At 38.8% G+C, this 27,645-nt stretch overlaps 1 protein-coding gene across 3 annotated transcripts in view; it reads right to left on the minus strand.

Moving 5' to 3' along the window:
- Window positions 1-27,645, minus strand: part of ASAP1 (ArfGAP with SH3 domain, ankyrin repeat and PH domain 1) — a 407,767-nt gene that overhangs the window by 164,523 nt on the left and 215,599 nt on the right. For all 3 annotated transcript variants that reach the window (XM_033203192.1, XM_033203191.1, XM_033203193.1), the window contains one exon: window positions 8,653-8,798. In XM_033203192.1, the coding sequence (XP_033059083.1) occupies window positions 8,653-8,798 (146 nt within the window). The remainder of the gene's footprint in view (window positions 1-8,652; window positions 8,799-27,645) is intronic.

Genomic DNA, 27,645 nt, shown 5'->3' on the forward strand with positions numbered 1-27,645 from the left:
GCAGATTAGCAGTATCTCTGTGTACAAATCCATAAAACTGTTTCAAATACTACACTCTTAAATATTAACAGAAGCTGGAATTACAATTTTTAAAATTTTCCATATGTCTGAAATTTTTATAATAAATGCGTATGGTTTTTTTAATAGAAGGAGTTTAAAAAAAAAACCTTTCCCTCTTACCCACCCATCAACCCACATGGATAAATCACATTTCACAAAATGTCCCACAGTATTAATTGGTAGTGACGCAGTGAGGCATGTCAGGACATAAGGGGATAACCTGGTAGATCAAACGCTGAAAACTTTTAAAAATATCTTTTAAAAAAATGATTAATGATCATTTTTTTAAAAGATAAGGTTGAAAAAAATGCACTATATAGTTCAGGGCACCCAGAAGCTACCAATTTTACCATTAGCCACAATCATGCTCTCCATACTTTTTAACATTTCAAAGAAGAACTTGAGAAATAATCTGCTGGCTACAAATCTAGATCCAACCTGTACATTATCAGATATTCTTATTTGTGAAGAAAGAAGAGAAGAAAAATTAAAAAAAAATCTTTAACACAAACCACAATACCCTACAGAGATTGCAAACAGGAAATGCTATGCAGATGGAGAAATCTTTGCTTTGCTTCAACAGCTCTGAAGCAATAACTGCCCTCCAACTGTTTAATGAGACTCAAGCTCTTATGCAAGCTATAGAATTGTCCAAAGGCTTCAGGAGAGAAGAAATCAGATGGATGTATGGCGAGTTCTGCCTGAACTAGAATACTTCCGGGTAACTCCCACTATTTAAAAAATAATTTATATACATTTTCTAAAAGCACTGCTGCCTTGGGACTTTCAAAGGGTATGGTATTTAAATGGTTTTCCTCTGTCCATTGAGAATCTATTTCAATCCACCAGTTATTCCTTTCCCGATCCATTTGGTGGTTTCAGTATTAAACGGATGCCATTCTCTGTTGTCTCCTTAACTTCTTTGCTAGGATCACAGAAATGATGCCTGATGCTGGAAGTAGAGCAGACCCAGCATTGCTTAGCAAGCAATGATTTTATTGCTTTCCTTTTCATGGTTTAAAAAAAAAAGAAAAAAAAACGGTTGAACATAATTTTTCAGTACTATACACTTAATCAAACGTACAACAAAACCACTTAGAAACAGCTAAAACTCGAGAACATCCTGCTTCCTTTTTCTTTTTTTAAATGAGAAAGCTGCATTGCAAAGAAAGCCTTTATCATTAATACATTAACTACTAAAGGGGCACTCAAAGTGGAAGGAATGGAATGTATAAAGGCATGGAAGTGTGAAATGGTATATATTCCAGGAACAACAAATCGTTTGTTATGTCTGGAGTTGGCTTTGATTAGGAAGGCATCTTTAATGAAAGGAAGGATAAGTTCAGAGACATTGCAAGTCAACTAAACAAATATAAAAAAAAATTTTTTTTAAATGTCACTATCCACTACATGCTATGAATGAACTGAATGCTTTGATAGGCATTTTACATAAATTATTTCTAAAAATGCCACCAGAATGGAAACTCCAACAGGATATGGCTCTTGTCTGTGTTCTTTTCACTGCTGTATCCCTACTGCCTACCCACAGGGCTTATGTAGAATCCTAATAAATAACAGAATGAATCATAAATGAACACAAGGAGGGATTATTAAACCCTTTTTACAAAAATGAAGGAACCAAGACTCAAAGAACTCAACAAGGCCACACAAGTAAGATGCTGAGTAATTATTTTTATACAGGCCTCATTAAAAATCAAAACCCATGCACTTATAACTATGCCACAAATATAGTAAAAACAACAGTAATAGAATAGATCTTGTCCACATTTCTCTGGCTTCTCACCACTAAGAGGCAGCATTCCCTAGATATACTCAGTCATGACAACTAGACTCACTTCTGGGAGGAAATAGCTAATCATTCCTACTTTTGTGGAATAGTGACCACATATAGGACTTTAATTAGAGGAAGAAATTAGAAAACCTATTGAAGTGCGAAGGAAGTGGGACTGAGGACTGCAGATCAGTTGGCTCAAAGAATATCAGAGAAATGAGTTTGATTTGTGTTCTGCACATTTGTTTCATGCTGAAATGTTTACATAACAATGTATACTAAACACTTTCCCCTACTTTCCCTCCTTGATAGTAATTTGATAGTTTATACTTTTATTAAACTTATTTTGAAAAAATTACAGACTCACCAAAAAACTATAAAACTAGTAGAGAGGTCCCTTGGACCCATCAATCAGCTTCCCCCAATAGTAACATCTTATATATGTTAAACAGTACATTATCAAAAAGAAAAAATAGACACTGGTGCAAGACAACTAGGCCACAGACCTTACTAGAATTCCCCCCGTTTTTTGCATGCATTCATTGTTTTGGTATGTCTTTGTGTATCTACAGCTTTTGTCACATGTAAAGATAACTACAACCATCACCACTATCAAGTTATCAAACTGTTCCATCAATACAAAGGAACTCCCTCAGGATACACTGCTGCTCCCTTTCCTAACCACTGGTAACTACTGATCTGCTCTCCATCTTTGTAATTTTGGATGTCTGTGACTTTAGTCATAAAAATACACATTATGGGAAGGTTATCTTATTTAAAGTCACTCTTTTAGGGAACTTTTTTTTCACTTTAAGGCAATAAAAGCTTACAGGGGTATAAAGAACATAAGATGTAAAAGACAAAAGATCTTGCATGTACTTGGGTCATCCTCGATCATCTTCCTGCCCCAGTAGCTGGATTGCCATTCCGCAGATGTCACTGCGTTGGCTCTCACAACAAGAAGGGGATGAGGCTGTAATGGGGATGAAGGCTGATCTGCCAATGATGAGGAATTCATTACATGGGGCTCTTGGATAAGTCACATTCTTTCGAACTTCTGAATCTATGACTTGATCCAACCTGGGAAAGTGTGTCTGCTCTAGTGCTAGTACTATATGAAACCTAGCTCTAGTGCCAGCACTATATGAAATCTAGCAAATTCAAAATTGCTTAGAACATGTCGTTTCATCTATTTGTCATCCCCTTAAAGAAGGAGGTAGACAAAAGGGCTAGAAAGAAACTCCAAATGTCAATTATAGTTATCTTTGATTAGGGGGAACATGAAAGAGAAATTGCAATTCCCCAGTAGGCATGTGTTCTTTTTATAATACAAAGTACCCTAGAGTGGCTATTAATACCATAGTAATACTAATATTAACGTAGTCTATTAATATTATAATAATCCAGTGTGTACAAAGGACTTTGTAGGTTACAGTATTTTTCACATGAATGGTATGAGTTGATCCCTACACAACCAATGAGGTATGCAGAAAAGTACTTTCCCTATTCTACTAGTGAGGAAATTTATTTCCGTAAGTTAGGCTACATTAACCTACTTAACGGTAGGGCTGGAATCATAGCAAAGCCTTCAAATTCTGACACCAGTGGTTCTCAAAGTATAGCGCCTAGGCCCCTAGACGTTCCCAAGGTCCAAACTATTTTCGTAATAATACTAAGAGGTTATCTGAATCTTTCACTGTGTTGACATTTGCACTGACAGTGCAAAAGCAACAATGAGTAAAACAGCTGCTGCCTTAAGCATTAATAAGGCACTACCACGAACTGAAGTTACTGTATTCTTCATGGTCTTGCTCTTACAGTAAAAAAAGGCTATTTTCATCCAAGAATGCCCATAATGAAAAAGTAAAACGATTTTCATCACATCTTGACCCTCAAATTCATCTTTTTAATGTTCTGTTTGATGAAATAGGAAGTATGAATTTTTAGGCATACCGAAATATGATCGTTGTTTTGAGGAAAAGCACTTAATGTAATTTTTTGAGTTGCAAGTTGAACTAACTGGTTTTGTTTTTTAGTGGAACACCTTTTGTTGTTTTGAAAGAAAGACTAGCAAACTATGGTTATTCAGGCTCTGGCATTTGACAAACATTTTCTTGAAAATGAATGAAGTGAGCTTATCACCTCGAGGTAAACAACTGATAGCATTTATTGCTAATGATAAAAACAATGCTTTCAGAGGAAGTTAAAATTTTGGAAAACTTGAATTTGCCACCATGAGCTGACAGCTTCCAAATAATGTTCATTTACATGGTTTCAGATTCACACCGTTAATAACATTTAAGGAAGGACCACTTGTCAAGTTTTTATGTAGTATCAAAGATTACCTGAAACGTCTCTTAAAATACTCTTCTCTTTTCCCAATACAGACCTGTGTGAGGCCTTATTTTCCATCTACCTCAACCAAAACAATAAATTGCAACAAAATGAATACAGAAGTAGACATGAAAATATAGCTACCATCTATTAAGTTGGCTTTAAAGGGGATTTACAAAAATGTTAAACAATGCCACCCTTCTAATGTTTTTTGGTTTGAGAAAATAGTTATTTTTTCATAAAAATAGATTTTTAAAGTGGGTTTATTATTTTAAAATACATAATACACATGAAAAATGTCTCAGTTTTAATTTCTAAGACAGTAAATATGGATAGAAGTAGTCCACATAAATAGAAACCACATGGTGTCCTTAGTCATTTTTAAGATTGAGGTCCTAAAACCAAGAAGTTTGAGAACTACCATCTAACACTCTCACTCTTTCCAATATGCTATAACTCACAAATGAGAGAAATCAAAGGACAAAAAGAGCCAAGAAAGTACCCTGCACGCTAAACACACACATTAGTTTAATGATCACGAGGTTAGGCCCTGGTCACCTTGTCAGGTGGGCCTTCATCATCCACATAATCCATCAAGGTAATATAATTCATGGGGCAGCAACACTGAAGCAAGGCATGAGCTGTAGCCACAGGGCTTGAGCTCAATCCCTAACTGCATCATTTGCAGGTATATATTTTTTGAAGATTTGGTGCATCTATCTCTAAAATGGGATATGACTGATAGCTGTCTTTACATTGAGTTATCTTAAAAATAAAATGAGAAGATGTAAATAACAATTAAGGTTTGTATTTGTGAAACAAATTCTGTGTCAGGTATTGTGCTTAGTGACTTGCTTCTCTGATCTCCATGAAATCCTGCCACTATCAAGAAACAGTCACTCTTATTATTTATTTTTAGAGACAAGGAAACTAGCACTAGAAAAGTTAAGTGAATTGCCAAAGGCTATAAAGCTAGTGAGGTGCGAACTAGGATTTCAGGTGTGATTGAGACCAAAACCCATGATCCTCCAACCACCTATGCTTCATAGTCTCTTGAATCCTACGTTACGAGGTAGAAGAACTTTTTATAGGAACAATTTTCTATGATTTGGAGGAGGGGAGAGTAAGAAAAGCAAGTTACTTTAAAACTGACTTGGTGTATCAACTGTGGTATGAGCTCACAGAGTAATCAGCAATAACTGCAATCCTTTTCGCAGTCCTCAGACGTTTGGTTAATTTAAAACAGCCTCAGGCCTATGCACTGTTAATGCCAACATCTTTGTAGGTAGCCCTTGGGAGTTTTCACATAACATCTCACTTGATCATACTTTCTATAATCACAGACAGTTTCGAAAAAGGAAAACAACCCCAAGCATCTTAATGATGGTTGAGATAGTTACCATCATTTAGTGCACTGATATTTTCTAAGACCACCACCCCGGAAAGTGCTAAACACAATACACTTGCAATAGTGATTTCTGAATCTGACAAATAACAAATGTTTTTCTCTTCTAGGGTTAGTCAAAGCTGAAAGCTAGTATGAGACCTGGCCCGCATAGCTATTCTTTCCTGTTTCTCTACAAAAGTAAGTAATGATTTAGTATAAACTATTAAAATACTCCTTGTAAGCAATACTTAATTAGAAAATGACATTTTTTAGTATTTAGTACAGACTTTCGAACATAATAGACTTTAGGTACTTGCTGGTTGAACTGAGAATACAATTTACGAAGTCTAAAAAGTACCAAAGTACCTTCTTTTACTTTTAATTTCTGCATTTCAACTGTATCAGTCTGCTTAATGTTTCTGGCCTTCACTAGCCTAAGAGAATAGGATTTCTGGGAATCTTCTGAGAAGTATGGGTTCCCACGAGGGGTACTCCTGAGCCCCAGGAGGGTGTTGAGTGCTGCTCAGCTGGGGGCTGCAGGTGCTGCACGAAGATCCAGAACCCTGACCCCTGAGCCCTCTACTCTGAGGTGTGGCCCTATCAATCTGCCTAGTTTGCTCTTCCCTTTCCTGGAAAAGCATAAAAGGAGAAGCAGAAAGTTGCTGGCTGTTATCAAGTTGTGTAAACCCTTGGCGCTGCCTTTTTATTCAATTAGAATAATGTTTTCTTAGTAACCAAACTATAGTAGAAACTGATTCTTCTACCTGGTTCCCTCACCAAGAATGTCACCACCACTTTCAAAGGCAAAATTTGTTTTTCTTTACTATATGAATTAGGTTTTCCAGCAATGTCCTTTAGATTTTTCTTAGACTTCTACTCCTTAAAGGGGAGTGGGTGTGGAAAAAGGGCTGTAGCTTGAGGTATGTATATGGGAGTAGTTTGATCAGTACTTCTGCTTAGGGTAACAGCACAACCAGAGCATGATGTGACAGGGGCAGGATATTGTAGAAGAGCAAAGACAATGGGTTCAGAGACACAATGTTTGGCTTCAAGTCTGTAACACATTCTAACTGTGTAAATGAACAAGTTACAATCTCAATTTGCCTCAGTTTCCTCATCTGGATTAAAGGTACAGTAATCACAGGATTACTGTAATGTTTTCAATGAAATAATCTACATAATGCACCCCCAAACTGCCAGGTTCATCAAAAGCACTCGATAAATCTCAGCTGGTTTTGTATGGAGATGAGCAAATGTATTAGGTGAGCAAATGCAGACGATGAATGCTGGCCTGAATGGCCACTGAGCTGTGTGTATGGCACATATACACACAGTTCAAAGGAACCTGCAGTGTAGCAAAGTGTAGAGATGGATTGGTCCAGGAACTTGGAGGTAATGACTCTTGACTTAAGCCAAATACCTTTGGTCTCTTGAAAACTAAAGCAAGATATCAATGCGAAAACACCCAGCTCAGAGAAAACACAGCTTCCTGCCCAAGGCAAGTCCTTTACCAGCTATTACCAAAGTGAATCGTCTTGTTTTGCTTCCTCTCTTTCTACCACACCACACTTGAAGCAAGGCCTCCAGTGAAAGTGCAGGCAATGCTCAGAGGGAAGGAAAACCGAGGGCGCTCTTCTGAATAAATGAGGTTTATATAATCTAAAATTTACAAAAATATCATGGATTTGTTAAATCCAAAAGCATAGAAACATTAGAGCCTAAGTTCAAAATTATTCTTTCCCAAGTTTTTGAAAATAATAAATATTTCTATGTTCAACATTTATTTTCTTTCAGATTTGCTTATTTGCTGTGTAATATTAATTCAATGGCATACAACGCCAATTAGAAAAACTGTCAGGAAGACAGACACACACACACATCTGTTCATTTACTGTGACAGAGAAAAAGAAAATTGCAATTGGCCAAACAGGTTAATGGAGTGTAGAAAGGTAGTTTTCATTTTTCAAATAGGTTACCCTCATCTGTAAACTAACCCTTTGTATCTAATGGATTTATGACAAATTATCACCTGAGGCCATAGAAGCCTATTTGTTACATGAATAACTGACACAGGCTGAGGACATCTTGGGCCTGAGTTCTGGATCCTTAAGGGAGATAAAAGTACAATACCAAGAGACTGGGAGAGAAGAGGGAACAGCTCCTCTTCTCGAGGGCAGGGCTAACTTGGAAAAGCATGATATAAATAGTTTTCCTTTGGCACCTTTCAACCTCATTGTACTCCTTTCTCTGGGGACTTACGAGGATTAAATTATTTCACTGGGTGGCCCTTAGAGAAATAATTTCATCCCCCAAAACCAACATCAGTCCAGGTGGTGTTACCCAGAACCTTTCTAAGTGTGCATATGGTGTGAGGGCTGGGGAGGGGGTTGCAGCACAACATGGGTATGCCTATACATGACTGCCTGGCAAACAGTTTCCTCCACCACTCCCATCCCTGGGTCTGCCTCCTGGGGCCAGCACCTCTAGTGTCTCAGATCTTTAGGGATTCTTCCTGTCATTTACCTCGGAAACCAAAGACTCCCTAAATCTCAAAACCCTTTTCTTGGTCAGGCGTTAAAAGGATGTGGGGAGTTGAGGGAGGTTCATTATTCATAAATCAGAAACCAAAATGCATGATCACCTTCACACAAGTGAGATATACTTTCAATGTGTATTTCCAATGTATGTTCAACACAGAAATCATCATTATTCTTTTAGCCAATCAAAAAGCAAACGTTGCTAAAGGTAATCTTTAAAAAAAAAATCAATGGTAGAGATGTGGAAGAGAACTCAGGTTAAGCAGTTTCTCTCTCGGCTTCAATAAACCTACTCTATTAGCTGGGCCAAAGGTACAAATTCCAGGAATTTCACAATGGGATTTTCTTTAAGCAAATCCTAGGTGACTAAAAAGCTTTTTAGTTGAAGTGTAGAAGTCACTTAGGTCTAAAAAGCTTTTTGTTTTTTCTTTCTCACCCTTAGGACCAAGGATTGAGGGGGAAGGATTATAGAAATGTTCTCCATATGACATAATATTTTGGAAAGGCTGTACTTCTTTTTACTCACATATGTAATGTCTTACCAGATTTTTCAGCAGTGTGGACAGTTCCTTTGTAAGAGTAGAAAACTTGACAAACGCAGTGCCAAGGTCGGGGTTGTCTCGACTTAAAAAATTACTCCCAAACTTATCAAGAACTTGTGCATAGTTTTCTTCATTTTGTACATGATCTAAAAACAAAAAAGAAGAAGAAAGGAGTCTGAGCTATTATTTGCCACAATGAAAAGTTATTTTGAATATTGATCACTACAAATTCTCAAAATGGAAGCATAAACTGTACCAATTATTTATTGCACACGTCCCAAAGGTTAGGTTAGGAATACACTAAATATTCTAACTCACTCTACTAAGGAAGATTTTCCCTTTTACTTTTCTTTTGGAGACGGAGTCTTACTCTGTCTCCCAGGCCGGAGTGCAGTGGCATGATCTCAGCTCACTGCAACCTCCACCTCCCAGGTTCAAGTGATTCTCCTGCGTCAGCCTTCTGAGTAACCGGGATTAAAGATGAGTACCACCATGCCCAGCTAATTTTCTGTATTTTTCACCAAGTTGGTGAGGCTAGTCTCAAACTCCTGACCTTGTGATCCGACCACCTCGGCCTCCAAAAGTGCTGAGAGTACAGGTGTGAGCCACTGCGCCTCGCCTTACCTTTTTTCGTTTACAGAATTTAGCTCATTTATAGTCCAGTTAATCCACTAATTCCTCATACGTTGAGGGGTCAAATTACATCCCATTTTCAAGCAATTAAGAAACTGTGACTGGGTATGGTGGCTCTCGCCAGTAATCCTAGAACTTTCGGAGGCTAAGGTAGGCAGGTTGCTTGAGCCCAGGAGTTCAAGACCAGCCTGGACAATATGGCGAGACCCCATCTCTACAAAAAATTAACAATTAGCTGGGTGTTGTGGCATGCGTCTATGGTCTCAGCTACTTGGGAGGCTGAGGCAGGAGGACTGCTGGAGACTGGGAAGTTGAGGCTGCAGTGAGCTGTGATTGCACCACTGCACTCCAGCCTGGTGACAGAATGAGACTCTACCTCAAAAAAAAAAGGAAAGGAAAAAGGAAAAAGGAAAGGAAAGGGGAAAGGAAAAGAAAAAGGAAAGGAAAGGAAAAAGGAAAAGGAAGAAAGAAACTATGATTATCTGAAAAAGGAGAAAATTCTCCTTGGAAAAACAATCTTGGATGGCAAAAGAAAAATTCATGTGTCCTAACAGGTTTCTTTCCCTGCAACTAATCTTCATTTCCTTTAATTTTGTCTAAGTTCCGGGTCTGAGGAATAGTATTTGTAAAATGCTTTTCACAATCCATCTCTTGCTGCAAAATGTTCAGAATTGGATCAGATGAATTAGGTGCAAATGAGAAACACTAACTGGTGAAATTTTCTCCTCCCTGAGCTTTTTTTTCCAATCCATAAAATGAGACCAATAACTACCTTACAGAATTGTGCTACTGATGAGCTGACACAAAGTATCTAACAGTTTCTTAACAGAGCAAATACTGCATAAACAATAACCCCCCACTACCTTGAAACATGTTCTTCGTCTGGCTTCCAGGATATTATACTTTCTTGAGTGTCCTCTTGCCTCATGACTGGTCCTCTCCATTGTCTTCGCCGGTTCTTCATCTCTCTAACCTCATCATGTTGAGGCCCCTCAGTCTTGGCCCTTTCTTCTCTATTTTTCCTTACTCTCTTGGGATCTCAGTCTTATGGCTTTAAATACTTTCTATCAGCTGATAACTCCCAAATTGATATCCCCAGCCCAGACAAACCCACTCTCTGTTAATATGTTGAATCTTAACGTGTCTAAAACCAAACTCTTGATCTTCTTCCCAAACCCTCTTTTTCTCACAGTCCCCTATCTGTGGCAATGGCAAATATACTCTGCTTCTGAAATGGTCTCTCTGTTGCTGCTTTTGCTTCCCAGTAGTCTGGTATTGACACAGCATCCAATGTAACACTGTTATATTGTGCATCAGATCTTGTGACTCTTGTGGCAGACATTACCAGTTGCCATGGATATCCAAGTTCTCAATCCTTGCAGGGTTACAGAAAGGAGTACTGCATTTCCCCATACTCTTGAAGTAAGGCAGGAAATATGGCGTGCACCACCCAAGGCCATGTGAGTGGAAGTGATGCATACCACGTTCTTTTGGAAGCATTTCAGATGCCTGTACTCAACTCTCCATCTCCCTCCTCTGTTGTGCTGCACAGAGAAGCATGAATTTCCCTACATAGTATTTACAGAATGAATAAGTGAATAGATATTTATCAAAGTCGTATCGTTAAAGGCTTTACAATAAATTATTTTTCTTCATAAAGTCTTCCTTTAGTTGGAAACAATCCTTCCTTGTCCACAATTCTCTGTACCTCTACTGCAGGATTTTCTACCACATCCTATCATATATATGTGTGTGTATATGTGTATATATACACATATATGTATGCACGTATATATTCGTATATATGTGTGTGTATATATGTACACACACACACATCTTTTCCTACCACCAGACTGCAAGAGGCAGAGATTACCTATGGTTCACTTCTGCATCCCTACCCAATGGACACTGCTGTAGATCTTTCAGTGAGCTGGACTTTCAAAGCTGTGGCTTGGTTAATATTTGTTGACTTGGATTTATTGAATTCCTTTTCAGGAATTTAAGAAGCATCCCCTTCTGAAACAGCCTAGGATGTTCAATAATTGAGACCAAATTTTTAAATTTTGCTTTCAAACACACCTCAGCAAGTGCATGGGTGCAATGGGCACTCATGAAACAGAACATGAGTCTGGATTGGGAAATAACCCAGGAAGTCTAAATACCATGAAGGAAACAAGTGTCACAGCAGTCCAGTGAAATGAAATGAGGCCCTAGCCAGCCTTCTAATCACCACATTAAAAATTCATGGTGCCTGCAGTGGTTGTCAGCATCTCAGGCTGAGATATTAAAAAATGCAGCTCTGGTTACTGTCCAAGTTCACTCAGAGAAGCGGCTCAGAAAAACACAAAAGAAAGGCCACACCAGCTCAACCGAGAGGACACACGTGTCTCCCTCATGTGCTGGAGCTACTCCTGATACCTTATGTCTAAGGCCAAAGAGGTCCCACCTTACCACCAAGACTCCTACCTCATCTGATATCCTTTTCTGATTTTGGAGACCTATGAAAAAAGAATTCAGCTGTCTGTTCATTTTACCTGCTCCCAAGGGAAGCACCTCAGTAGTAAAAACAGGTATATAGGCTGTTTTCTTGAGACTATCAAATATTTCAAGTGAAAAATATAATTTGTTAGAGTAATCGAATATCCATGTATGCACCACCCAGCTTTAATAAATAAAATATTGGCTGGGCACGGTGGCTCAAGCCTGTAATCCCAGCACTTTGGGAGGCTGAGACGGGCGGATCACGAGGTCAGGAGATCGAGACCATCCTGGCTAACATGGTGAAACCCCGTCTCTACTAAAAAAATACAAAAAACTAGCCTGGCGCGGTGGTGGGTGCCTGTAGTCCCAGCTACTCGGGAGGCTCAGGCAGGAGAATGGCGTAAACCCGGGAGGCGGAGCTTTTAGTGAGCTGAGATCCAGCCACTGCACTCCAGCCCGGGCAATAGAGCGAGACTCCGTCTCAAAAAATAAATAAAATAAATAAATAAATAAAATATTAAAGAATGATCCCCTATTCCCCTACTTCCGTCCCTCTACCCAATTCCAATCTCTTTCCTTCCCTCCCTAGATATAGTCATTATCCTCAATTGAAATTTCATGCGGAGGTTAGAAAGAATTACAAGAAGCTCTCAGTCTATAAGTGATGACAGACTCATTGAAGAATAAGATGGACTTGACTAAGGGCTAAGGCAGAGACAGGCCATGGGAAGAAGGTGTTGGGAGGAGCTGAGAACCTTCTGTGACCCAAATGCTTATGCTTTCTAAGTCTCATATTTCACCCTCACTAGTTCTGCAAGGGAAGAATTATGCTTATTAGGTAGATGAAACATGAAATGTGATGTGAGTGAGGCGGAAGACTAGATAAGTATAGGCTAGGTCATGAGTCCTGTATGTTTTGCTAATTCCACAGCTGAATAACCACGTAGTTTCTTTCTATATATATATGCATATGTATGTATGTGTGTATATACTGGCATATATATGTCTCACATATATGTGCGCGCACGCGCGCGCGCGTGTGTCTATATATATGAAAAAAATTGCCTAGCTTAGAAATATAACAGTTTAGTAAGACATATCTTGGGGTAATAATAATAATAATAATCCTATGAAAATAAAAACGATAGAAAATTAAATGTAAGGTGCTTAAAATAGTGCCTGACATGCGGCATGTGCCCCAAAATGTCAGCTACTGTTACCGCGATATATCCATGACTACTTATAGTACAGAGAAATGTCTGTAATATCAAACAGAATAAAAACACAGGTCTCACATGTCTTATTTTTTTAACATACTGTATTATAAAGTTATCAATGTCAATACTAGAAAGATCACACATGTCCCCGACACACACACCTGTGTACAAAATTAAGGGTTTACCCAGCAGATTTTCAACAGGCACAGAGAGTGAGACAGCAAGGAACCATGATTCTGGTGGAGGAAATAGCAAGGGCAACAACAGAAGAAGGGAGGAACACATTGCAGAGTACATTCAGCCATCTGAGGGGAATGTCAGTTCAGAGGTATAGGGAAGAGGAGGGAAAGAAAGCTGAGATGGTGGAGCACTGCCACAGGAATGAGTGTGTCTGAAGGAGAGGGACTGGTAAGGCAGAAAATGGCCCACTCACTTCAAGAGGTTTTAGAGAGCAGGATGCAGCTCTGTTTTAACATCTTTACTACACGCAAGTGCTGGAAGACTTTTGGGCACACAGTACGGTGGGGGCTAGGGCAAGTAGGTGAGAAAGAGACTGGATAAAAGAAAAGAACACAGAAAGAAAAGTGATTCATCCATGAAGAAGAGACATTCTTTCCCAATATTCCTAAGAAACTTCTGGCATCCATGACATTGTTGCAGAAGGCAAGATAATTGTTCTGTTGTTGTTGTTGAGACGAGGTCTTGCTATTGCAGACCTGCGTGGAGTGCAGTGGCATGAACATGGCTCACTGCAGCTTCAACCTACTGGGCTCAAGTAATCCTCCCAACTCAGCCTCCGAAGTAGCTGGGACTACAGGCACATGCCATCATGCCTGGCTAATTTTTAATTTTTTGTAGAGATGGGGTCTTGCCATGTTGCCCAGGCTGGTCTCCAACTCCTGGGCTCATGTGATCCTCCCACCTTGGCCTCCCCAAGTGCTAGGATTTACAGGTATAAGCCACCATGCCTGGCCTGCAAGATAATTCTAAGAGCTAGGTGAATCCCTTCAGTTCAAACAAGAATGAAATAATACAAGAATGAAATCTGGTCTAGTTTTCACAACTAGACCAGAAAAGGCCACTTCATCAGGATTTCAACTGCCAGCATTTCTGTGGGGAGATGACTAATATAAACTAATCATCGATTTACTACTGTAGTATTACTATTCCAGTAATAATCATGATTAGAGCTAGTTTATTGACTGTATGTTACTGTATTAAGCACTTTAGATACAACACATTACTCCATTTACTCTTACTAACAGTCCATGAGATAAGTACTATTACCATCCTAACTGTGTAGATACAAACACTTACCCTTGTTCATACAGCTCATAAATAAGGAAATTTAAATTAGAATATGCCACCCCAAAACAAACCACTTCAGCATAACTATTATTTTGAGCTTAAAGCAATTAAGAAACAGCAAGGTGGCTGGGTGCAGTGGTTCATACCTGTAATCCCAGCACTCTGGGAGGCTGAGGTGGGCAGATGGCTTGAGCCCAGGAGTTTGAGACCAACCTGGGCAACATGGTAAAACCCCATTGTATTAGTCCGTTCTCACACTGCTAAAAGACATACCTAAGGCTTGGTAATTTATTTTAAAAAGAGGCTTAATTGACTCAGTTCAGCATGGCTGAGGAGGCCTCAGGAAACTTACAATCATGGTGGAAGGGGAAGCAAACATCCTTCTTCACATGGTAACAGCAAGGAGAAGTATGAGAGAAGTGCAGAGTGAAGGAAGGAAAAACTCCCCACACAACCATCAGATTTTGTGAGACCTCAGTCACTATGATGAGAACAGAATGGGGGAACCGCCCCCATGATTCAATCACTTCCTGTGAGGTCCCTCCCTTAATACGTGGGGATTACAATTTGGATTACAATTCAAGATGAGATTTGGGTAGGGACACAGATCCAGACCATATCACCGGTCTCTACCAAAAATACAAAAATTAGCCAGGCACTGTGGTATGAGCCTGTGGTCCCAGCTACTTGTGAGGCTGAGGCAGGAGGATTGCTGGAGACTGGGAAGTCGATGCTGCAGTGAGTGGTAATTGTGCCACTACACTCCAGCCTGGGTGACAGAGTGAGACCTTGAACAAAGAAAAGAGGAAGAAAGCAAAGAAAAGAAAGAAAGAGAAGGAAGGAAGGAAGAAGGGAGAGGAGAATGGAAGGAAAGGAAAGGAAGAAAATTTTCTGCCTAAAAGTAAGGCATAAATCTCCCTTTCTAAAAGTGTTTTCCCCCACCTCCTTTTTAGGAAGAGGAGAAAAACCCTTGTCACAAGAGATGAAATGTCAGCACTAAGATGAATCTGCATAAATAAACCTTGTTAAAATAATCCCTATCATCTATTTGTTTCCCCCTTATATTTATCTTCCCTATCATTTACTGTCCTATAATTCCTAGAAACCTCTTTTCCTCTGTCTTGTCACTTCTCCACAATTTTCTGCCCTTTGCTAAAATGGTATATAAGCTCCTAGGCCTAGCTGCTTCTTTGGGGTTTTTCATTTCTTTTCTGTGAGGCCCCTTATGTCCATACTAAATAAGCCTTTTCTCCTGTTAATTTGTCTTTTGTCCATTTAATTTGCAGATGTCAGCCAGGAATGTTTTTCCCTCCCCTATACTCCACATCCTAAAGTAGGACAGGCCTAGGCTCAAATCTCAAGTCTATCATTTACTGTCTGTGTAGTATCTTGGTCAAGTAGCTTTTTTATTTTTGTTTTTTGAGATGGAGTCTCGCTCTGTCGCCCAGGCTGGAGTGCAGTGGCCAGATCTCAGCTCACTGCAAGCTCTGCCTCCCGGGTTTACGCCATTCTCCTGCCTCAGCCTCCCGAGTAGCTGGGAATACAGGCGCCCACCACCTCGCCCCGTTAATTTTTTTGTTTTTTTGTTTTTTTTAGTAGAGACAGGGTTTCGCCATGTTAGCCAGGATGGTCTCGATCTCCTGACCTTGTGATCCACCTGCCTCGGCCTCCCAAAGTGCTGGGATTACAGGCTTGAGCCACCACGCCCAGCCGGTCAAGTAGCTTTATCTTTCTAAACCTCATCTTCCCCATCTGGAAAATGGAAATTATAATGGCATTTACCTCATAGAGATGTTATTAAATTTAAGTAAGATATTGCATGCCAAGTGCCTGGTATACGATGAGCTCAATAAATATTTATAATGGCAATGACACAATGATGACAACCATACCAACTATCCATCCTTGGCCACTGCATTACAGCCAGGCTTTTACCCCGTGGACAGGAGGCAGAGACTTCAGACAACGCAGAAGAGTTTCTATCCCTAGGGGCTGGCAATAGCAAATACCTTAGGAATACATTAAAATTCAATACTCTTTAAACTTTCTTTGTATATTCAGCCAATGAGGCCTTCCTCAAAACTTTCAGAACCATAGCAATTATTAAATAGGTCTCTCCCTGAGGGGTTTGTCTAACTAACACCATGTGTTCTACCTTACCAAACTGAGCAATTGTCACAAAACCTCTGGACTGGACTGCCTGCCAACCTAACTTTTGATTCTCAGCAACTCTAATTATGGCTGCTACTTATTAAGCACTGACTATGTAGAGGGATTCAATCACAGTGAATATCCTGAAACTCATGTGATACTCCCTCAAGGCAGTTGCTTTATAGATAAGAAAAATGAAACTCAGTGGTGGGGAAAGGATTAGATCCCACTTCATTTGATTCTAAAACCTATCCTTCTCCACTGACACACTCAGGAAAGACTATCGTGGATACCAGAATATTGTGTGCCACAATATATATTCAGAATCCACTATGTGAAAGACTTGATGACAAATACCAGGAACAAAAAGGTAAATAAAACAAGACTTCCTGTCCTGTAATAATACTGACAAAGTAATAATAAAGATAATTATTTGCAATTACAATTTTTGATTAATGTGCTTCAAGTACGCTAAGTATTTTTCCTGTGTTATCTTGTTCAATGTTCACAATTTAGAAACTGGTTTAGAGTAGTTAAGCAAGTTGCCCCAATGTCATACAGATAAGAAGCAGTAGTGACAGGCACTGACCCTAAAGCCTGTGCTCCTAACTAGTGTACTTGGTTAAGTGTAGGAGCCTCTAGAAGTCTTTTAACTTTAGCCAGATGCCAAGTGATTGAGAAACCTGAAAATCCAGGTCTTAGCTCCAGACTCTACCATGTCAGGAGACTGAAGCTCCTAGGGGCCTTAATTTCTTCATATATAAAGCAGGTCTAATAACATCATCAGCCCTGCTGATTGGCCACTAAGAGGTAAAGGTGTCAAAATTAATACAAAAGCTCTTTTGGAAAAACACAAAAAAATTATAAAACCACAAAGGATTATTTCTACTTAACGGGTATAATAAGGCCTTGAGAATACTCTCATAAATCTATCATAAAGAGCATTCCAAACCATTTTCCTTAAGGGAAATAGATGAGAAAGACTACGAAGTGCCTCATCTTAGTATCTGGTATGCAGTGGGTGTTTATAAGATGCTAAGTACCATTCCACACTCCAGAGTCTCACTTCCTTAATTTCCCATACTCTTTCCTGGGAGCCTAGCCTCTCTTCCAAGGTCTTTACGCAAGTTCTCCTTCTGTATCAAGAGTACAGAGGAACACATGATAAACATGTGTTTATCATCTTATCCTCATGAAAGAAGAAAAATCTCCCAGAGGCTAGCTGGGATACGTGCGTTACTACACTCCAGTCATACAACCTATCCAAAGTTCTCCTGTCTATAAGTTCCATCACAATTTCAGGACTCACCTTGACTTTCAATGTAAGTATAACCTACCATGCATCCTGTTATTCACTCTCTTCTTAGCCTTTTGACAAGCTGGGGGTCCCAGCTTTACATAGTTATATGCTCAGTTCCCAGTGCTGGGCCTGGCACATAGTGAGTGCTCAGTAAAATGCTCACTGCATGTAGTGGATTCTCATAAAACAAGCCTTTTTCCTTCTTGCAAAAAATACCAGCAGCCATGTGCCAGCCATATAAAATACAGTGAGCTATAATGTAATAATAAACCCATGTAATATGTGACATAAAACATAGCACTGCCATAAAAGGGGAAGTGACAAATTCTTTTTATATTATCCTATACATATTTTGTAGCACTAATCACACTTATAAAATATTTAATTCTATTTGTTTTTAAAATTATATAAGTAATTCATATGCTATTACAGAGATACATAAAGATAAAATTGTAAAGATAAAATTGTAATTTCCTTTTCCCTTTTCCAATCCCATCTCCTTAAAATAAGCAAAGTTAATAATCTGGAGTGTATCTCAGTGAAACCTTATGATTTAAAAAAATATACATACACACACAGACACACAAATATAGGTGTTTTCACCCCTTTCTCCCTTTTTAAAAAAATAAATGGGATATTACATACGACCACCATGGCTTGCTTTTTTGCTATGGAATAAAAATCATGAAATTTAATATAAGTAAATCTAATTATTTTAACTGTGATTATGTTCCATAACAAATCCCCCTACTGAGAGGATACTAGGTTTTCTGCAGCTTTTGCCATCAAAACACAACGCTGCAATAAATACTCTTATACACAAGCTCTTACATGCCATTACTTTACCTCTGGAAAAATATATTCACAAAAGCAGGATTGCTGCGGGATAGTGTGAACATTTCAAATTTTAATTAATATTGCCACATTCTTTCCAGAGAAGCTGGTTAAAGCAATTCACCTTCCCAGCAGCAATGCACATATAACAGGGGCTAACTCTCTTCAACCACATCAGCACACAGATGTTACTGTTCTTTTTTAATTCTGGCCACATGTGTATAAAAAATTGACTATAGTAAGTCTATCTTTTCGTATTTTATTGTCCATTAACATTTCCTTTTCTGCCTGTTTACATATTTAGCTTAGTTTTCCGATGCTAGTATTTTTCCTATCAGTTTGTAAGAATGTCTTGTACAAGGGATAGAAACTTTTATAATATGTGTTGCAAATATTTCTTCCATTTATCTTGTAACTTGTTAATGGTGCCCTTTGCCATAGAGAAATTTTAAAATGTCATGTAGTCATATATATCAATCTGTATACAAAAGATTTTTTTGGGTTTCCTGCCTTATGTTCCTAAGCCTTCTAATAGTTAGCATTTTAAAAAACACTTAATCTTTAACCCAAAACAATGTATTTGTTTATATAGCACAGGAAAGGGTTTGTGAAAGTAAATTATTAAACTTTTTAAAGTTTTATTCACTTCAATATTTAAATACTTAATACATCTGCAATGAAATTATCTATATGGCATGAGGAGGAGTTCTAACTTTTTTTTCTTTCTTCTGTATGAAAACATACTGCTATTTAAGATGGCCTATAGAAGGCAACTATTTAATATTTGATAAAAAAAGAACACAGAGACGACACTTGAATGGAGCAGATTAGGTATCATAAGAGAAGATAATTGAGCAGAAACTTGAAAAATGAATAGTTGTTTAACAAGTAGACTTGGGGTGTGGCAAGAGGTAGCAGCATAACCATACAGGTATCATAAAGTACTCAGGAATAATGAAGTCAGTGTTTGCTTAGGTGGGCTGAGATAAACAGAAACTAACACGGAGTCTTTGGTTGCCCCAGAGTTTACCACCTTCAATCTAGAGCTAGGTAGGTTAAGATTTTGTTTTGTTTTAAGAGACAGAGTGTCTTGCTCTGTTGCCCAGGCTGTAATGCTGCAGCATGGTCATAGCATAGCTTGCTGCAGCCTTGATCTCCTGGGCTCAAGTGATATTCCCACTTTGGCCTCTCCCTAGTAGCTGGGACTACGGGCATGCACTACCACGCTTGGCTTTTTTTTTTTTTTTTAAGAGATGGGGTCTTACTATGCAGTCCAGGCTAGTCTCAAAATCCAGCCCTCAAGAAATTCTCCCACCTCAGCCTCCCAAAGTGCTGTGATAGGTTAAGTTTTAAAAGCACTGCCCTCTGTTCCTGTCCATCATCAGATAGTTGCTCAGATCCTTTTTGCCACACCAATCCATAAACTTAGTGCCACCTGTCCGGGTCTTTGTTTTAACTTTACAGACACCATATTATTGGGGAATGAGGGCTGGATTTTGGATCTAAGCTCTTTATTTTCTTATCTATAACACTAATTTAGAAACAACTGCTGATTATGAGCAAAATTACTTCACTTCCCTGAGTCTCAGTTTCCTTACATTTTCCCACCACCACTAACTGTATTAGTCTATTGTTAAGATTAAAGACAAAGTCCTTGGAGGCAGAAAGCCTTGTGGACATTTTTTAAAACTGCTTTTTCTCCATGCCACTTTGGATGATTCATTTCTATAATTTCTGAAGGCCATTTTGAATTTGGAGTTGTTCTTTCAAAGTCCTAGCCAAGCCTCAGCAGGAGTCTGGCCCCAGCCTCTGGGGTGTTATCTGGAAACTCAGCATGCATATTCTCATTTCTGCAGCACTGACAAATCCATTAAATAACAGAGCCCCAAGAAAAGATACCCAAAGAGTTCCACAGGGCTATTACTCAGGATTTAAACAGCACCTGAACATCACTCCCCTACAGCAGAAGTAGAAATGTTCTCTCTTCTGGCTTCATCATACAGCCTTCCTACCTGCCAGAAGAAGTACACATTACACTTTGGTTTACTGATGGCTCTGTAGGTAATTGCAATGCTTTGAGATCTGGCCCCTAAAATAGGTAGCAAAGACACAACCAATTCCTCCCCTGCTTCAGCCTCCACAGTATAGCCACCCAATGGAGCCAATCCTTCTAAATCAACAGGTGTTTTAAAATAGGACCCCGTATTTTACTACTAATTCACAAACTTTCACTAAGCACCTACAATGGGATACAAAGGTTATTTGGTGTTTAGAATTATGGCCTTGGGTACGACCTTTAAGTCCTTCTGAGTTAGTTTCTTGGCTTACAAATTATATGTAAAATCGAGACAATAAAACCTCATTGGGTTCTTGTTCTGCTAATGAGGTGGTAGCCTAGGACAGGACTCAGCCTGAGCAGCTACCCTCTGAACTAGCGCTCTGCAAACTATTTTTTTTGTGGTTGTTTTTTTGAGACAGGATCTTACTCTGTTGCCCAGGTTGGAGTGCAGTGGTGCAATTACAGCTCACTGTAGACTTGACCTCACTGGTTCTGGCAATTCTCCCACCTCAGCCTCCTGAGTAGCTGGAACCCCAGGGGCATGCCACCATGCTCAGCTAATTTTTTTTTTTTTTTTGCAGAGATGGGGTTTTGCCATGTTGCCCAGGCTGGTCTCGAATTCCTGGGCTCAAGTGATTCGCCTCCCTTGGTCTCCCAAATTGCTAGAACTACAGGTGTGAGCCACACTGCACTTGGACTCTCCGAACTATTTTTAATCATCAATCTCTGTCAGTAAAACATTTCAAAGCATTTCCAATCAATGCTTGTATGTTTATTTAATCAATTATATATTATTATATATTATACTATATATAACATGGTACATATTATATATAACATATTGTTTATATAAATCAATGGTTCTGATCTTAACGTCAGGGGTTCCAAAAACCCCTGAAATTGACTGAAATATTCTGCTTTGTAAGATTTTTTGTTTTAAGTTCAGATAACGTGTGTTGTCTTTCTGAGGTTTACTAAGGGGGCTATCTATGACCCCAAAATGTTCGGAATTAGAAGAAATGTTAGCTGTATCTGAAGACAAAGCTTCTTGCCCTTTCTGGGTGCACAGCTGGCAAGTCTGAGGGAAGGACAACAGCACATGTGAGATCAACAGGGGCAGGTCTCTTTGGATCAGTTGCTAGGGAAATGCGGTATTGTTAGAAACTATCAACTCCCCTTTGGGTATAAACAGGGCATTTTAGAGGCTACAAAAGTATCTTCATCTCATTTCATAAACAGACAAGAAAAAAAATCATCATCTCTGTTTCACTGGTAGAAAAACCAGGGTCCTGAGAAACGAAGGACTTGTTAAGAAATACTTAGTTACTTCCTGTCAGAGTAGAGATCACATCCCAGCTCTCTACATAGGAGCATCCCAACTCCTCACTGTACAGGCAGCATAGAACACTCCTCCAAAACATGACCTCAACTAGGCTTCTCCACTTCAGAACTCTGGGAAAAGGCATCACCCTCAAATGTGGACAAGTAAGATAATGAGGGCCACAGAGAACACAGATGTGCTGGGTACTCCAAAAGTGTGTGTTTGTGATTCAGAATATACACAATGGGCCAGGAGCAGTGGCTCACGCTGGTAATTAGCACTTTGGGAAGCCAAGGTGGGTGAACTGCTTGAGCCCAGGTGGTCAAGACCAGTCTGGGAAACACGGCAAAACCACGTCCCTACAAAAACCACAAAAATCAGCCAGGCATGGTAGCAAGTGCCTGTGGTCCCAGCTACTCAGGAGGGTGAAGTGGGAGGACCACCTGAGTCTAGGACGGCAAGGCTGAAGTGAGCCAAGATCATGCCATCGCACTCCAGCCTGGGCAACAGTGTGAGACCTTGAGTTAAAAAAAAAAAAAAAGAAAAAGAATCTAAATAATGGAAAAAACAAACCTTTAACTTGAAAAAAAAATTTAAAAAGATATGTGCCTATTATTTTTTTTCTTTTAGCTCATCTTATTTTTCTACAGTAAACACATTAATATCACACTGCACTTTCACAATGGGGGAAGAAGCCAGAAAACACCAGTGAGAAAAATCAGCACGAGGTGTTCCAGTCCCCTCAGCACCCATACTGTTCTCCATAAAGAAAAAAGTACATGTTTGATCAATTACCCGAGACATGGAAGATCTGAAAATATCCCTGTTGTCTGTGAATGCAACAGACAAACTGGCCAAGCAAAGTCATCCTCTATCAACCTCTAAATGTTCTGTCTTATGGTACTGATTATCAATGAAAACCACTTCAGAATCAGGCACAATCTGCTTGATTTGCATACCCAAATGGGGCATCACAAAATCAGTAAGTAGTTATTCTTTCTTGCTAAAGGCTTAATTGGAGAAACCTCTCCAGTCGTAGAAATAGACATATAAAAATTCACGTTGACATGTGAACTAGAAATAAAATTAAACACACATAAGACTGCTTGTTAGAGGTTGTCATGGCACAGTTGTTTTCAGAGGGCAGATTCTTTGCTATGGTTTAAGTGCAACAGCTTTATTATACAGGAAAATACAATCCTACTTTGATGAGACATAAACCATTTAAGAATGATGAAAATGCAATTTGAAATAAGAGGCAGCAAGACATAGGTAAAGTCATAGAATCTTGACTGTAGTTGTCAAGAAGGGTCTGTTTAAGGCTCAAAGGTGGTTCCTAACAGTCATTAATCTGAATCTTTATGTAAACAGTGAAAATAATTAATTGAAGACTGAAAAGCACAATGTACTCAACCCGGCACATAGTAGGTATTCAACAAACGGCATCTATTATTTATTTTTACCAAAATAAATCATTAAAGCATAGAAACACATTTTTATATTCACCTTTAACAGAGCAAATTTGTTGTTCATCCTAAGGCTTAAAAAAAAAACCCCAAACTAGGCTGGGCGTGGTGGCTCACGCCTGTAAACCCCAACACTGTGGTAGGCAGAGGTGGGTTCAAGACCAGCCTGGGCAACATGGTGAAGCCCCCATCTCTACCAAACACCACCTCCCTCCCACACACAAAACAAAAATTAGCTGGGTATGGTGGCATGCAACTGTGGTCCCAGCTGCTACTCGGGAGGCTGAGGAGGGAGGATCACCTGAGCCTGGGAGGTCAAAAATGCAGTGAGCTGAGATTGCACTACTGCACTCCAGCCTGGACAACACAGTGAGATCCTGTCTCCAAAAAAAAAAAAAAAAAAAAAAATACACCAACACCAAACTAGTGGTCGTGGGATAAGTACTCACAAATTTATTTAAAACTACTTAATTTATCATGATGCATATTCCCCAAAGACAGAAGCACACATCATTTAAAAAATTAACTCATTGTAAGTAAAAAGAGAGCACTCATTCTACAACTAGCAAAATGGAGGAAGTGCATACACAGGCTTGTACACGCAGTGAATAGCTTCTAATTTCAAGTAAAAGAATATGCAAGTCAATAACCAGGATCCAAAAATTGAAACTTCCTAAGAAGCCTGGGGTTTTAATATTATTCTGGAAAGAGACACCGATTTTTAAGCAGCATTATTTTGAATCCCTCTAGTTTATCCCCACATAATTTAAGGAGTAATGCTCTCCTGGGTAAGTATATTCACTTTTGGGGGGAAAAAAACCCTTCCTTGACCATTCTGAAGGAACTCATTATTTTAATTTGTATTCACCTCCCAAGGAGTAATAATGGACCCACAAGAATGCAAAATGCCTTGAAGGCCCAAAGAAATTTGTTTAGATTTTGCTCAACCATGGTATTTCTATCTAAAGCCTTTTAAGAGCTTAAGAATTGTTATTTTTACTAATCAATTTACTGTAATTCAAAAAGATTTTTTAAAAAAATCTGGTTATCCACAAACTTGAAAAACAGCAAAAAAGGTAAAATTTCCTAGAGACAAGCTGCTTTTGTATACCTTGTGACATTTTATTCTAATCTATTATATCTCTTACATATGCCTGTTAAGAGAATTTTTCTCCCCACTGAACAGCGCAGGATTAAAATAAGCATTACATGACACCATGGTAAGACAACGAACCTAATTACCAACTCTAGTTACAACTGAATTCACACTATACCTTCAAGTTTGAGGAAATGCTTAACTAAAAAATAGGTCAAATGAAGTTGTTTGGTTACAAAAACATTTGCTTCCTATTCACTGATAAATTTGGTACTTTACCTTTAAAATCCTAGATTTCCTTGTGCACTATGAGCTTTTTCTTAAAATACGTAATTTAACAAAATGAAACACTGGAGAGAACACCACACATTTTTTTGTCTTAAAAAACACAAACACTCTCTTATAAAACTATCTACTACTTAATTCTAACTGAAAGGGAATGGGAGACAAAAATGTAAGGAAATGAGAAAATCAATGGCTGTCTTCCTTGTAATGAAAAAGCTACAAAACTGTTTATAACAATTTAGCTGTGTTTTGAAAATAAGACTTCCACATCATATGCTTGTGATCAAATTATATACCACTATCATTTGTTTTCTTGCCCAAAAACATTAAAGGATTTATAAGCCTCAACTTTCAGACCAACAATGTTACAGATTCTAAGGGGCACCATGTGTTACCAACAAGCTATCATTTATTCTGAATATATCCTGGCATAAATTCTAAGGAACCAGCCATATAATAACATGTTCATTTAATTTGAGAAAAAAAAAAAAAAAAAAGCCAAAACTTTAACACAGAAAAAGACCTAGTAGCAGGAATATCCTGAGTTCCTATTCCCAGAAAAAACTGCATACCTGTACCTGTGTTGTATGAGAATGTATCTGTTCAAAAAGATTAATGTTTTCAACCTAACTCATTTGGTAGAACAGACAACTCAGTATACCCATGCTTACTATGAACCACATGCTTCCATTTGTAAAAGTGCAGTACGTCTCACTGTGTTTTTTAAACAATACTGAGAAGCAAACAGTAAGCTCTTTTCTCAAGCCACACCTGACTGACATGCATTCACATGCTCATGCTTCCAAGGGAATGCCAGCCCCACTCCTACTGTACTGACCCAGGGTCTCTCACAAAGATCAAGATCAAGATGCCAGCCAGGGCTGCAGTTGTCTGAAAGTTTGCCGGGGGTTAGATTTTCTTCCATGTCTCACTTGCATGGCTGGCAAGTGTGTGGTAGTTCTCCATAGGACTGCTTAAGTATCCTCAATATGGTAGCTGGCTTCCTTCACAGAAAATGATCAGAAAAAGAATGGAAGGACCAGGTGGAAGCTATCTTGCCTATGGACTGGCCTTGGAAATCACATGGCATCACTTCTACTACATTCTATTCATTAGAAGCGAGTTAATAACTCTGGTGGTACATTCAAGGGGAAGGGGGATTAGGCTCTATCTTTGTAAAGAAAATTGCCCAAGAATTACAATAAATTAAAACCTCCACAGTGCCCAAGAAACTAGTCATTTTAATCATATATTAGCAAAAGGGCAAAAGGAGGGAGAAAGGGGAAAAGGGAGAGGGACCACTAAAGGCAGACTTCCTAAACGACAATCTGTTTCACAGATTAATAATGTTAAAACTTCAAAACTTAAAGAATAACACAGGAAAACGGAATAGCTTAGAGAATTTTCCATTGGTCTAAGCAGTTCACAGAATTGAGTTTTGTTTCGTTTTTTAAAATGTCCTCATACACAACAAGGAAAAGTGAGACGCAAATTCCCAGAGCAATCTTGAAACTAAAGGGCTTGCATGGAGACAATTTGTTAAAAAACAAAACAAAAAACAAACAAACAACAACAAAACATCCACCAAAAAACCCTCATTTTTATACTGTTTACTAGTACTGATAAAAGTTTAAGTGTAAAAATAACACATTTTAAGAGTAACAAGCTTCACGATGTTTAGCTATCTTTCAAATCACTTTGGGAAGTTGAGTGATTGGTAATCTCCAACCAGAAATACAGAAATGCTTTTTAAATGTTCAAAAAGTATCACATGGGTTTTGTATCACTTAAGCATTGTGAGAAAACAAGAAAATTATGAAAATGCATTGGGAAACAGATAGCAGGGTTCAACTTCTTGTGGTTTCTCTGGATGAGGCCAAAAGCCCTTGCAGGGGAACAGCTTGGATTCCACTGAGCCTGTATCATGGAAAGCTATGCAACACCACTGTTTTACTCATTTACTCATTTTTAAAGAATTAAATGTCATAGTGCTGTCCACAAACCCAGCTATACTATACTTGCTCATGACTGCAGAAACCCTATCAGGCCTCAATAGTCTGTGAGGAACCTGGAGGGATCTGAGTTTGTCCCTATATTTCCGAGACAGGACCATGGTAACTACTATTTGTGGTCTCATCTGGGAAACACCAAAGTCATCCCACAGATTACAATGCTGGGAGTTTCCATTTGATGGATCCATTCATGAATATTCACGATTAGTGAATATTAATAGCTGGTCTCAGAGAGCTTCCCAGGTAGTAACCCATCAAGTCAACATGCAGCGATTCATTCAATCCTTATTGAGCCCCTGCCATGTGTTAGGTAGAAGACAAATACAGAGTACCTGTAAAGAGCAAAGCTGGGGTCAGCTGGGCTCTCTTTCCGTTATTTGCCAGGTATGGTACCCTGAATAAGTTATTCTGGCTCTCTAAGCTTCAGTTTCATTATCTATAAAATGAGAACAATGGTACTTACCTTATCGGCTTGTTTGGCTTAGCCTAGTACAGCATAAATACACAACGAATATCATTTCCTCCAAGTGGTACGCCCTTAGTACCTTCCTCATACTACTTCAGATCCTTCTTCCTATTTCACCCTTTGCACTTTGTAAGCTTTCTTTTATAGCACTTCCTAGTTTCTAGTTATAAATACTTTCCAGTTTGATGATCTGATTAACATTTCTCTCTCCCCTACTGGATTGTAAAATTCATGAAGGCAGAGACTTTGATATGCCAAACACCTAACGCCCAGAACAGGAGAATATAATAGGTGCTCAATAAATACCTTTTGAACAAACTAATAAATTACCTTTACAAATGCATAAACTACAAAGATGAAAAAC

Source organism: Trachypithecus francoisi, unplaced genomic scaffold (genome assembly GCF_009764315.1).
Source record: "Trachypithecus francoisi isolate TF-2019V2 unplaced genomic scaffold, Tfra_2.0 Lachesis_group7, whole genome shotgun sequence".
Lineage (NCBI taxonomy): Eukaryota > Metazoa > Chordata > Mammalia > Primates > Cercopithecidae > Trachypithecus > Trachypithecus francoisi.